General features: G+C 42.4%; 1 protein-coding gene across 25 annotated transcripts in view; it reads right to left on the bottom strand.

Annotated features, from left to right (window-relative positions):
- LOC126291683 (uncharacterized) overlaps window positions 1-13659 on the bottom strand; it is a 348608-nt gene that overhangs the window by 264607 nt on the left and 70342 nt on the right. For all 25 annotated transcript variants that reach the window (XM_049985282.1, XM_049985285.1, XM_049985288.1 and 22 more), the window contains exon 10: window positions 6803-6988. In XM_049985282.1, the coding sequence (XP_049841239.1) occupies window positions 6803-6988 (186 nt within the window). The remainder of the gene's footprint in view (window positions 1-6802; window positions 6989-13659) is intronic.

Here is a 13659-nt window from a genome sequence, read left to right as displayed (position 1 = left end):
AACCTAAGAAAACCAATAAGCAAAAGAAGTTAAAAACTACTATACATTAAGCCCTACTGACAGAAGGATAGAGAGCAAATCAAGGACTTTCCCTCAGAGAAAGGTCCACAAAATACGCTGTCGATACAGCAGAGTTCCCGAACCAAAGATTAATCATCCTTCACCATATTGCTACGACGGATAAGAAGTAAAACGCAATTGACAGCCAATGCATCGTCCACTAAAACGGCCGATAATTCAAATGACAAACACAGCCTGGAACATAGCGATTAAAAAAGGGCACTGGCTCAAGAAATGGTGACCCATCAAAGACTGAAGACAATGACCACAAAGTGGTGGGGGATCGCCACCTGACAAATTGCTATGGCTAAAGAGACAGTGCCTAATATGCAATCTAGCTATAATGATCTTCTCGTGATAAGAGGAGTGAGAAGGTCGAGAGGTCAGCCAAGCCACTGGGAGAGGTTTAATTCCCTGGAGTTCGTTTCTGTGAAGAGAAGACCAGTGGTGATGCCAAAGTGACACCATCTCGCAACAGAAGGCAACATGGAGATAATCCGAAGGAATGGAAAAGCCAGCATGCTGAGGTAGGAGGACTGTAGCTTTGACAGAAGCATCTGCAGCCTTATTTCCCGTCAGATCAATGTGACCCTTAACAACACGCAAGAAGAGGCTTTCTTGAACCCATTGCACTAAGCAACGGACTGTGAACAGCACACAGAGGCTCTGAAGGGCACCGAAAGAATCGAAATGTATGACACAATTGGAAATCTTGTGTCTCTGGATGTATTTGGTGGCCAGATAAAGGGCGAAGAACTCTGCCGTAAATATTGAGCAGTGTTCTGGAGGCCAATATCGAAAATAGTCGGTGCCAATGACGAAGGTATGACCAACATCACGGTCAGTCTTAGAGTCATCAGTACACACAAAAGTGCTATCACAAATTTGCATGTGAAGATTGAGAAACTTACAGAGACAGATCAAATCTGGAGTAGTTTCCTTGGGAAGTGAATGTAGTCAAAGATGAACACAGGCCATTGCATGAAGCCAAGGCAGTGAAGGGTGCACACCCAGTGGGAACACAGCAGATAGCATGAAGTTAAGCTGCTGGAGCACTAGCCAAAAGCGAACTTCAGGAGATAACAGAGAAGAAAGGCACAGCCTATACTTTTTGTCAATGGAGTCATCAAAAAAGGGGACATAGGATGAGTGGCATGGGTACTTGCTGAGGAGGACATCACGCCGGTCTGGCAGGGGAGCTCAAGAGTTTCTGCATAGAGAGTCTTAACTGGGCTAGTGTAAAAGGCACCAATGCCTGAACATATTCCATGATGGTGGATTGTGTTAAGATGCTATAAGACGGATGGATGTGCAGATCTATAGATGAAATACCAATAGTCTAGTTTCGAACAGACAAGGGATTGGTACAAATGGAGGAGGGTGGTCCAATCCATTGCCCAGAAAGTACTGTTTAGGACACATTGGACATTGAGGCACCAGGTACAGTGTGTAGCAAGGTAAGACATGTGGGAGAACAAAGAAAGTTTCCTACCGACTGCTTTGCCATACAGGGTATGCCATTAGCTGCCACCAATGCCATCGGTAGAAGGGTGGCAGCAGTCAATCGAGTTGCTCCAATCTGAGTTAGCCACACACCCAAGCAGCAGTGTGTTGGATGCACTTAAGACAAATGCAGCACAGTGTACTGACTAGCTCCTCGGTAGTACCCCGCCGTAGCCTCCATTGCCATTTCCGGAACTGGTGGACAGAATTATTCACTCGGTGTCTGTCTGGTAAATACCACCACCTCGACAGCATATCACTGCCCTCTCATGATGAGGTATCTTTCTCACAGCTGTGCGAACCTATCATCACGGAGAAGACCGTGTCCTCACTCTCGCAATGCCGATATGCAGCATGACCGGATAGCCTTTCACCGGCTGTGGTACATGATTCTGCAATGGGGACTTATTCAGTTAACAACTTCATTTCAGGCAAGGAGGCACAGAGCCAACCCCCACTTCAAACTGCCCACACTCGTTCATCAGAGATTGTGAAAACTGGAATGTGCGTCAAGAACTTTAACAAAGATGTGGACTATGCACTTGGCAGTGCATGGAAGTGGACACTTGAAACTGAGAGAACATATGAATATGTGCCACTTTACACATTGTATGAAAATGAGGATGCTGCAGATATTTCACTAATGGTGCTAATCTAATTTCTGATCAAATTGCAAACTACTACACCACCTGTCTGACTCCATTACTTCTTCAATAGTTAGTTGCTCTCCTTATGAAGGCAATAGTATATTTTATCAAAACTCAAACTCTGCTAGAGAATTAATGTGAGAAGTGCAATGAGAACATTTAATGCAAATAAAATACTGATACATGAAATGGAATTGAGAAATAGAAAAAGGAATTTGCGAAATCGAGAAAGGCGAATTTCTTCAACCAGTCACCTTCTCACTCCTCCACTGTCACTTGGAAGAAAGAATTTTTTTCAGTCTTTATCAAAGAAAGCTCTAATTTTAAGAAACAAAATAGGATAGAGCATACACATTTTTTGTGATTTAAATTTTGTCTCTGTTACCACTTTGCCTGGAAGAATAGATTACACACACATTATTAGCGATAATATGGTTTTTCGTAAGTATCTGAGCCTCAGGTACAACATTGGGTATTTTCCTGATACTGTATCATGTGATCTACCGATACTATATGTTATGTGGATGTATATTATTAGTTACTGACATTTACACAAGTTAGATAGTAGTTCTTGTTTGATATTTGTTATATGGTAGTGCGTGATATATGGATGGATTCACACAAAGATGTTGTTCACCTTGAACTGTATCTTGTTGGGGTTTTTCATATATTTTGTATATGTTATGACAAAGATCCTCCCCCCATGAAGCATGGACCTTGCCGTTGGTGGGGAGGCTTGCGTGCCTCAGCGATACAGATAGCCGTACCGTAGGTGCAACCACAACGGAGGGGTATCTGTTGAGAGGCCAGACAAACATGTGGTTCCTGAAGAGGGGCAGCAGCCATTTCAGTAGTTGCAGGGGCAACAGTCTGGATGATTGACTGATATGGCCTTGTAACAATAACCAAAACGGCCTTGCTGTGCTGGTACTGCGAACGGCTGAAAACAAGGGGAAACTACAGCCGTAATTTTTCCCGAGGGCATGCAGATTTACTGTATGATTAAATGATGATGGCGTCCTCTTGGGTAAAATATTCCGAAGGTAAAATAGTACCCCATTCAGATCTCCAGGCGGGGACTACTCAGGAGGACGTCGTTATCAGGAGAAAGAAAACTGGCGTTCTACGGATCGGAGCGTGGAATGTCAGATCCCTTAATCGGGCAGGTAGGTTAGAAATTTTAAAAAAGGAAATGGATACATGGATATGTTAAAGTTAGATATAGTGGGAATTAGTGAAGTTCGGTGGCAGGAGGAACAAGACTTCTGGTCAGGTGACTACAGGGTTATAAACACAAAATCAAATAGGGGTAATGCAGGAGTAGGTTTAATAATGAATAGGAAAATAGGAATGCAGGTAAGCTACTACAAACAGCACAGTGAACGCATTATTGTGGCCAAGACAGATACGAAGCCCACACCTACTACAGTAGTACAAGTTTATATGCCAACTAGCTCTGCAGATGACGAAGAAATTGAAGAAATGTATGATGAAATCAAAGAAATTATTCAGATAGTGAAGGGAGACGAAAATTTAATAGTCATGGGTGACTGGAATTCGAGTGTAGGAAAAGGGAGAGAAGGAAATGTAGTAGGTGATTATGGATTGGGGCTAAGAAATGAAAGAGGAAGCTGTCTGGTAGAATTTTGCACAGAGCATAACTTAATCATAGCTAACACTTGGTTCAAGAATCATAAAAGAAGGCTGTATACATGGAAGAAGCCTGGAGATACTAAAAGGTATCAGATAGATTATATAATGGCAAGACAGAGATTTAGGAACCAGGTTTTAAATTGTAAGACATTTCCAGGGGCAGATGTGGACGCTGACCACAATCTATTGGTTATGACCTGTAGATTAAAACTGAAGAAACTGGAAAAAGGAGGGAACTTAAGGAGATATGACCTGGATAAACTGAAAGAACCAGAGGTTGTACAGAGTTTCAGAGAGAGCATAAGGGAATAAATGGCAGGAATTGGGGAAAGAAATACAGTAGAAGAAGAATGGGTAGCTCTGAGGGATGAAGTAGTGAAGGCAGCACAGGATCAAGTAGGTAAAAAGACGAGGGCTAGTAGAACTCCTTGGGTAACAGAAGAAATATATTGAACTTAATTGATGAAAGGAGAAAATATATAAATGAAGCAAGCAAAAAGGAATACAGACGTCTCAAAAATGAGATCGACAGGAAGTGCAAAATGGCTAAGCAGGGATCGCTAGAGGGCAAATGTAAGGATGTAGTGGCTTATCTCACTAGGGGTAAGATAGATACTGCCTACAGCAAAATTAAAGACACCTTTAGAGATAAGAGAATCACTTGTATGAACATCAAGAGCTCAGATGGAAACCCAGTTCTAAGCAAAGAAGAGAAAGCAGGAAGGTGGAAGGAGTATATAGAGGGTCTATACAAGGGTGATGCACTTGAGGACAATATTATGGAATTGGAAGAGGGTGGAGATGAAGATGAAATGGGAGATATGATACTGCGTGTAGAGTTTGACAGAGCACTGAAAGACCTGAGTCGAAACAAGGCCCCTGGAGTAGACAACATTCCATTGGAACTACTGACGGTCTTGGGAGAGCCAGTTCTGACAAAACTCTACCATCTGGTGAGCAAGATGTATGAGACAGGCGAAATACCCTCAGACTTCAAGAAGAATATTATAATTCCAATTCCAAAGAAAGCAGGTGTTGACAGATGTGAAAATTACCAAACTATCAGTTTAATAAGTCACAGCTGCAAAATACTAACGCGAATTCTTTACAGACGAATGGAAAAACTAGTAGAAGCCGACCTCGGGGAAGATCAGTTTGGATTCCGTAGAAATGTTGGAACACGTGAGGCAATACTGACCCTACGATTTATATTAGAAGCTAGGTTAAGGAAGGGCAAACCTACATTTCTAGCATTTGTAGACTTAGAGAAAGCTTTTGACAATGTTGACTGGAATACTCTCTTTCAAATTCTAAAGGTGGCGGGGGTAAAATACAGGGAGCGAAAGGCTATTTATAATTTGTAAAGAAACCAGATGGCAGTTATAAGAGTCAAGGGACATGAAAGGGAAGCAGTGGTTGGGAAGGGAGTGAGACAGGGTTGTAGCCTCTCCCCGATGTTATTAAGTCTGCATATTGAGCAAGCAGTAAAGGAAACAAAAGAAAAATTTGGAGTAGGTATTAAAATCCATGGAGAAGAAATAAAAACTTTGAGGTTCGCCGATGACATTGTAATTCTGTCAGAGACAGCAAAGGACTTGGAAGAGCAGTTGAACGGAATGGATAGTGTCTTGAAAGGAGGATATAAAATGAACATCAACAAAAGCAAACAATGCATTAAACGCTCCTAAGGATGAGCCTCTGCAGATGACAGCCCATGTATGTGCCAATGTTAATACCACGACATCAGCCACTATGACTGAAATGTGCATGTGATCACTGGTGCTGAATGCTGGTGCAGTGGCAGAACGTTACATGGTCTGATGAATCCCAATACCTTCTTCATCATTCCAGTGAGAGGGAGTAAATGCAGGGTGTTATAGAGGACCAGCTCCTTGACACCTGTACTGCGGAGCAGACATGCTGGCAGTGGCTCCATAACACTCTGGGGATCATTCAGGTGGACATCCATGAGTCCAGTGGAGCCAATGGGTGTCATATACTTGTTGTAGACTACTTACACCCCTTCACGACAATCATCTTTCCCAATGTACTGGGTTTTTGTCAACAAGACAACGCACCTTGTCACAAGGGCAGGACTGTGATGGAGTTGTTCGAGGAACACAGTGGCGATTTCTAGTTGATGTGCAGGTCCTCAAATCACCAGATTTAAACCCAATGTAACACATCTGAGATGAGATTGAGCGTGGCATCAGAGCTCATCACCCCCCTCCTTGGAATTTACGGGAATTATGTGACTTATGTGTTCAGATGTGGTGCTAACTCCCTCCTGCAGCCTTCAAGACTTCACTGCTTCCTTGCCACAGTCAGTCGTTGCTGTTATCTGTGCAAAAGGTGGACATGCCAGCTATGGTAGTGGTTGTAATATTCTGGCTCATCAGTCTATATTGACACTAACATATTTTTGATGCTGTCCTTGTGCAAGGACTACTTGCACATCAATGCGTTGGTTGGTTGGGTGGTTGGTTGGTTTCCCTGTTTCTGATGTAGTTTGTCTCATACATCCATCATTATCTACAGTTAGTTTTATAGATTAGTAGTCTGAATCATGCAATAATTAATTAATGATTTTATTAATGTATAGAACATTTGTACAATGTACAGAATGGAAATTTGTTATAGTATACTATACAAAATTCTATTTTAGGTATGTGACAATTGATGCATGTGCTGGTTTTAACAAATGATTACTGTAAATTTACTTGTATGGTATTGTACTCAATTCTTATTCTGTTTTCAGTCTGTCTTTGTATTTGCATAGTTGGCAAGTAGTTGATGCTGTCATTACTGTTTATGCATACAGGCCTGAAGATGGTGTTTTGTGTCACTAAAACTGGTTGCTATATAATAAATAGCATCAAAAAGACAGCTGCAGGTGTTTCACTTTCACTGCGCAAATACCAATGAGACTGTGTACTAACCTCCAAGGCAGGATTTTTATCTCCATTCTTAACACCATCTTCTTTACAGTCCTCAGGACTTTCCACTGGAAGTCCACCGCCAGTTTCATCACGTCTTGGCCTTCTAACATTTCTTTTCAAAGGTTTCTCTTCTGGTGTAATCTCTGATTTTTTTGGGGGCATGTTTGCTGAAGTTGGAGAACACATCTGCAAAATATAACGTGATCTGGAAGTGTTAGAGCACTTGGTACCATTTGTAAATTTTTGTAACAAACAGCTGAGTGGAGACAACAAGTGGACTGATTCCACAAGTTAACTCCTCTTTACTTTTGTCACAAAAAAGGTGATTATTATGTACTTTAATACATAACACATCAGGGACATTTCACAAAATTTTCAAAGCTGTAGGCTCAGTGTAAATTGGAAAAATCAAATTTTATAAGAAAGCTTTATTACAAAAAGAAGGCTTTCGTGACCAAAAGACATTGCTGCTAGTAAACCTCGTAGGGTATAAGGTTGTGGTGCATGAAATGCTTTTGTTCCTAACATTTCACCCAGAGTTGCGCAGGGCGTCTTCAGAGGCAATGCTCCACCATTGAATCTTGCCAACTTATGGGTCAAACATCTGAGAGCGGCATATATACTGTAGAAAAGGGGACATAGACGGAGTTCCACGTGATAAGCAGAGATGGTCATTGACAAAGATAAAACTTAATTTTCAATTGTCAGGCTGTCAAAACTAAGAAATTGTTTAGTGATTCTGCAAAGCTACAGTCCATATGTTGATCAGTTTCATAGTTCTCTTCTTTCCTATTAAAATGATCCCTATGTCAGTATATTTCAATGGCTTCTCTACAGAGCCATGGATTATCGTTCACTGCTGAAGATACAATTTTTGTTTCAGAAAACTTCATTTTGTAACTTCCTGACTGAAGAGCATGCTCTGCTACAGCCAATTTGTCTATTTTCCCTAGTCAGTAAAGACCTTTGTGTTCCTTTAGCAGTATATTCATGTTTCTCTCAGTCGTTCCAATATAAACTTTTCTACACACACACACAGAATTTTATACACATCACATGGTGACAGAGGAGGGCGACTATCCTTTACAGACTGAAGTGCTTGACCAATTTTCTTTGTTGGTCTAAAAACTAGTCTAGTGTCATGTTTCTGTAAAACCTTTCTGATTTGACCAGTTACTTTTTAATAAAAAAGAGAAAAACTGTATACTTCAATAGTTTTTTTTTTATGTTTGTCCTTCAGCCTTCCCTTATTTGGTTGTAGAATCCTGCTTACTTCTTTCCCCGAGTAGCCATTTTCCTTGAAAGCCTGCTTCGGATGTTTTAAATTAACATTAAGGTATTCCGGTGTGCAAATTCTTTCAGCTCTATCAACAAGACTTTTAATAACACATCTCTTTTGTTGTGGATGGTGATTGGATTTGTTATGTAAATATCTGCTCGTGTGCTTTACTTTTGGAAAACCTCATGTTCCAAACTTCTATCATTCTGTCTCATAACTAAAACATACTAGAAAGGTTTTTTGATGTCATTTTCCATTTCCATCGCAAACTAGATTGATAATTAAGTTTTATTTTTGATAAGCATCATCTCTGCTTATCATGTGTCACTCTGGTCACATCCCGTTTACTACAATACATATGTTGCTCTCAGACATCTGACCCATCAGTCAGCAAGCCTCAATGCAGGAGCAACACCTCTAAAGATGTCCAGCGCAGTTCTGAACGAAACGGTTGCAACAGAAGAGTTTCATGGACTGTGATCTTACACCCCATAAGGTTTACCAACAGCAAAGCTTTACTGTCTTCAAAAAATTCATAAAATTCTACAAGCACTGCTGCTATACAGCTCATGCAATATCTTTATTTGTTTACACACTCTACAATTAAAAATACAGTGATCCTATACAACTTATGGAACTTTTATAGTGAATTACTCTATAAAATGATGACACTTCTCCACGAAATGGTAATATCTTCTTCAGAATCATGAAACTTTTTAATGTACTATACATTTTACTTAATGAGGATCACCCTGTGGCTGAACATGTCTTGGTGCACGGCCAGCACATCTTGGCACAGTGTTACACCGTCTGGGTTATCTGGATACTTCCCACCAACACCAACCTATCCTAACTCCGAAGATGGGAACTTGCCCTTCAATATATCCTCTCTTCTCGTTATCCACCAGGCCTCAATCTCCACTAATTTGCCGCCACTCATACCTCACCTGTCATTCATCATCATCTTTGCCTCCACACTTCTGCCTCGACTGACATCTCTGCCCGAACTCTTTGCCTTACAAATGTCTGCTTGTGTCTGTATATGTGCAGATGGATATGTGTGTGTGTGTGTGTGTGTGTGTGTGTGTGTGTGTGTGTGTGCGCGCGCGCGCGCGTTCACCTGTCCTTTTTTTCCCCCTAAGGTAAGTCTTTCCGCTCCCAGGATTGGAATGACTCCTTACCCTCTCCCTTAAAACCCACATCCTTTCGTCTTTCCATCTCCTTCCCTCTTTCCTGAAGAAGCAACAGTCGGTTGCGAAAGCTAGAAATTCTGTGTGTGTGTTTGTGTGTTATTTATTGTGCCTCTCTACCAGCGCTTTCCCGCTTGGTAAGTCTAGGAATCTTTGTTTTTAATATATTTTTCCCATGTGGAAGTTTCTTTCTATTTTATTTACATCATTAATTTGAACCCAACAATTACGTTTGTTATTGTCTCTGTTGCATTTCGAAATCTTTTCTATCATCTTACTTTCTCTTTTTGTTTGTACAAGTAGTTTCACTTTGTATTCATCTTCCCTTTTTCCGTAATCTACCATACATTTTATCCTGCCTAATTATACTCAATAATACATCATTTACTTCCAAACCATAACCTAAAAATTTTTAACACTTTCAACATTACCGCTGCTATAAAATCCACTGTTCCAAGTTTACAAACATTTCGTGTAAACTCGTGAATACTATTTCACAGCTTCAGTTCCTTTCACCCATTAAACAACCATCTCAGCTATTTCCAACAACTTTCGTTTTATTTCCATTCCCATTTTTCCCACATAACTGATCATTTTTTAGCAGCTTCCCACAGGTTTAAACGTTATTATTTCTTCATCAAACAATTGTTAGCCTCATTTTCATAACCTGCCAGTACATAACCAGTCATTTGAATACATTTACACGCATTTTTTCGACTTTTTTTTTTTCGAGATTTTTTTCAAAAAATTTTTTTCGAAATTTTTTTTCCGAAATTTTCCTGAATTTCCCCACCCTTTAACGTGTTTTGGAGACAACACAACTACCTAACCTTTGCACCCATTGTTGTTCACCAACCCAAGTTCAGCACAAGCTCATCTCAAACCAACACTTTTTCGACTTTTTTCACATCTTTATCTCTCCCTATATATATTTCTATTTATTTTCACTTTAACCTCATATTACCCTTTCCACCTTCTAATACCATGTCAACCTCACAACATCCCTACAACGACCCCATTAAATTTTATTTACATTCCCTCCGCAAACATGCCTTCACCATAGCCAGATTACGCTCCCATATTTTATTTACTCAGGCTTGTCTGAAATTTGGCATTACCCCCAAAGGCCTCACACTTAAAGTTCCCATCTCTGGCTGCAATCCTCCTTTCCATCAGTCCTTATACCAGTTCCAAACTGCACAATCCATAGCCCTCACCCGCCTAATCCTTCACCTATACATCGACTCAGCCAATGAACACACCCGTCAACTCCTATCCCAAATCAAAGTCCTCAATCTTTCCTCTCCCACATCCACACCGGCTGTTCATAGCATCCTCCTACAGGCCAACCGCAAATTAGAATAGTATGCCACCCTCCACCTCAAAAAACTATCCAATCTCCTGGTTTCCCACCTCCAGAAAGGCAACTCACTCACCCTCCAAAACCTTTCCAACAAACCTCAACCTCCTCTCATTGCACACAGACCCAGTCTCTCCCATCTACTCAATCTCCCACTTCCAGCTCCACTCCCCCCCAACACCTCAAAATTCTAGTCAACACAATCTGGAACCACAACAAACCCAATTCAATAGTTAACCTTTCCTCCAAACCTCTCTCCCAATCCGAAACCTCTGTCCTATCCAAAGGCCTCACCTTCAGCCCCACTCCCAGGTTCAACCAAACTGCCCTTGTCAAAGATTTACTGTCCTACACTCGTAGTCTCTGCTGGAAATATCACTTTGCCACGAAGAAAAATAATCCTGATCCCACTCCTAATGATCCAACTCCCCAAGACACTATCCAAATTGAACCCTGCCTGGAACAGTTCCGTCCTCCATCACAGCGGGACCTACCTCCTCTTCCTCAAAATCACCCTCTCCAAACCTTCCAGGAATTTCTCACTTCCAGCCTTGCCTCTCAATCTTTCTTGAAAAACCTTAATCCTTCTCCCAACATCACCACAGCCAAAGCCCAGGCTATCCGTGATCTGAAAGCTGACCGATCCATCATCATTCTTCCGGCTGACAAGGGTTCCACGACCGTGGTACTTGATCGTCAGGAGTATGTGGCTGAGGGACTGCGTCAGCATTCAGACAACTCTACATACAAAGTTTGCCAAGGTAATCCCATTCCTGATGTCCAGGTGGAGCTTCAAGGAATCCTCAGAACCTTAGGCCCCCTACAAAACCTTTCACCTGACTCCATCCAACTCCTGACCCCACCGGCACCTCGCACTCCTACCTTCTACCTACTTCCTAAAATTCACAAACCCAAACATCCTGGCCGCCCCATTGTAGCTGGTTACCAAGCCCCCACAGAACGTATCTCTGCCTACGTAGATCAACACCTTCAACCCATTACATGCAGTCTCCCATCCGTCATCAAAGACACCAACCACATTCTCGAACGCCTGGAATCCTTACCCAGTCTGTTACCCCCGGAAACCATTCTTGTAACCATGGATGCCACCTTCCCATACACAAATATCCCGCACGTCCAGGGCCTCGCTGCAATGGAGCACTTCCTTTCACGCCGATCACCTGCTACCCTACCTAAAATCTCTTTCCTCATCACCTTAGCCAGCTTCATCCTGACCCACAACTTCATCACTTTTGAAGGCCAGACATACCAACAATTAAAGGGAACACCCATGGGTACCAGGATGGCCCCCTCGTACGCCAACCTATTTATGGGTCGCTTAGAGGAAGGCTTCTTGGTTACCCAAGCCTGCCAACCCAAAGTTTGGTATAGATTTATTGATGACATCTTCATGATCTGGACTCACAGTGAAGAACAACTCCTGAATTTCCTCTCCAACCTCAACTCCTTTGGTTCCATCAGATTCATCTGGTCCTACTCCAAATCCCATGCCACTTTCCTTGACGTTGACCTCCATCTGTCCAACGGCCAGCTTCACACATCCGTCCACATCAAACCCACCAACAAGCAACAGTACCTCCATTATGACAGCTGCTACCCATTCCATATCAAACGGTCCTTTTCCTACAGCATAGGCCTTCGTGGCAAACGAATCTGCTACAGTCCTGAATCCCTGAACCATTACACCAACAACCTGAAAACAGCTTTCGCATCCTGCAACTACCCTCCCGACCTGGTACAGAAGCAAATAACCAGAGCCACTTCCTCATACCCTCAAACCCAGAACCTCTCACAGAAGAACCCTAAAAGTGCCCCACTTGTGACAGGATACTTCCCGGGACTGGATCAGACTCAGAATGTGGCTCTCCAGCACGGGTACGACTTCCTAAAATCCTGCCCCAAAATGAGATCCATCCTTCATTAAATCCTCCCCACTCCACCAAGAGTGTCTTTCCGCCGTCCACCTAACCTTCGTAACCTCTTGGTTCACCCCTATGAAATCCCCAAACCACCTTCCCTACCCTCTGGCTCCTACCCTTGTAACCGCCCTCGGTGTACAACCTGTCCTATGCACCCTCCCACTACCACCTACTCCAGTCCTGTAACCCGGAAGGTGTACACTATCAAAGGCAGAGCCACGTGTGAAAGCACCCACGTGATTTACCAACTGACCTGCCTACACTGTGACGCTTTCTAAGTGGGAATAACCAGCAACAAACTGTCCATTCGCATGAATGGACACAGGCAGACAGTGTTTGTTGGTAATGAGGATCACCCTGTGGCTAAACATGCCTTGGTTCACGGCCAGCACATCTTGGCACAGTGTTACACCGTCCGGGTTATCTGGATACTTCCCACCAACACCAACCTATCCGAACTCCGAAGATGGGAACTTGCCCTTCAGTACATCCTCTCTTCTCGATATCCGCCAGGCCTCAACCTCCGCTAATTTCAAGTTGCCGCCGCTCATACCTCACCTGTCTTTCAACAACTTCTTTGCCTCTGTACTTCCGCCTCGACTAACATCTCTGCCCGAACTCTTTGCTTTTACAAATGTCTGCTTGTGTCTGTGTATGTGCGGATGGATATGTGTGTGTGTGTGTGCGCGCGAGTGTACACCTGTCCTTTTTCCCCCTAAGGTAAGTCTTTCCGCTCCCAGGATTGGAATGACTCCTTACCCTCTCCCTTAAAACCCACACCCTTTCGTCTTTCTCTCTCCTTCCCTCTTTCCTGAAGAAGCAACCGTCGGTTGCGAAATCTAGAAATTCTGTGTGTGTGTGTGTGTTTGTGTGTTTTATTTATTGTGCCTCTCTACCGGCGCTTTCCCGCTTGGTAAGTCTTGGAATCTTTGTTTTTAATATATTTTTCCCATGTGGAAGTTTCTTTCTATTTTATATACATTTTACTTCCTTATATAGCATTGTCTCTGCATAAAGTTTTGCATCATATGTGGTAAACATAAAATTTGTGTTTGGAACGCATTAACTGCATGAAAGATGAGGGGCTT

Source organism: Schistocerca gregaria, chromosome 9, assembly GCF_023897955.1.
Source record: "Schistocerca gregaria isolate iqSchGreg1 chromosome 9, iqSchGreg1.2, whole genome shotgun sequence".
Taxonomy (NCBI): domain Eukaryota; kingdom Metazoa; phylum Arthropoda; class Insecta; order Orthoptera; family Acrididae; genus Schistocerca; species Schistocerca gregaria.
The sequence above is the reverse complement of the archived record's forward strand: the minus strand, read 5'-3'. Positions and strand labels throughout refer to the sequence as shown.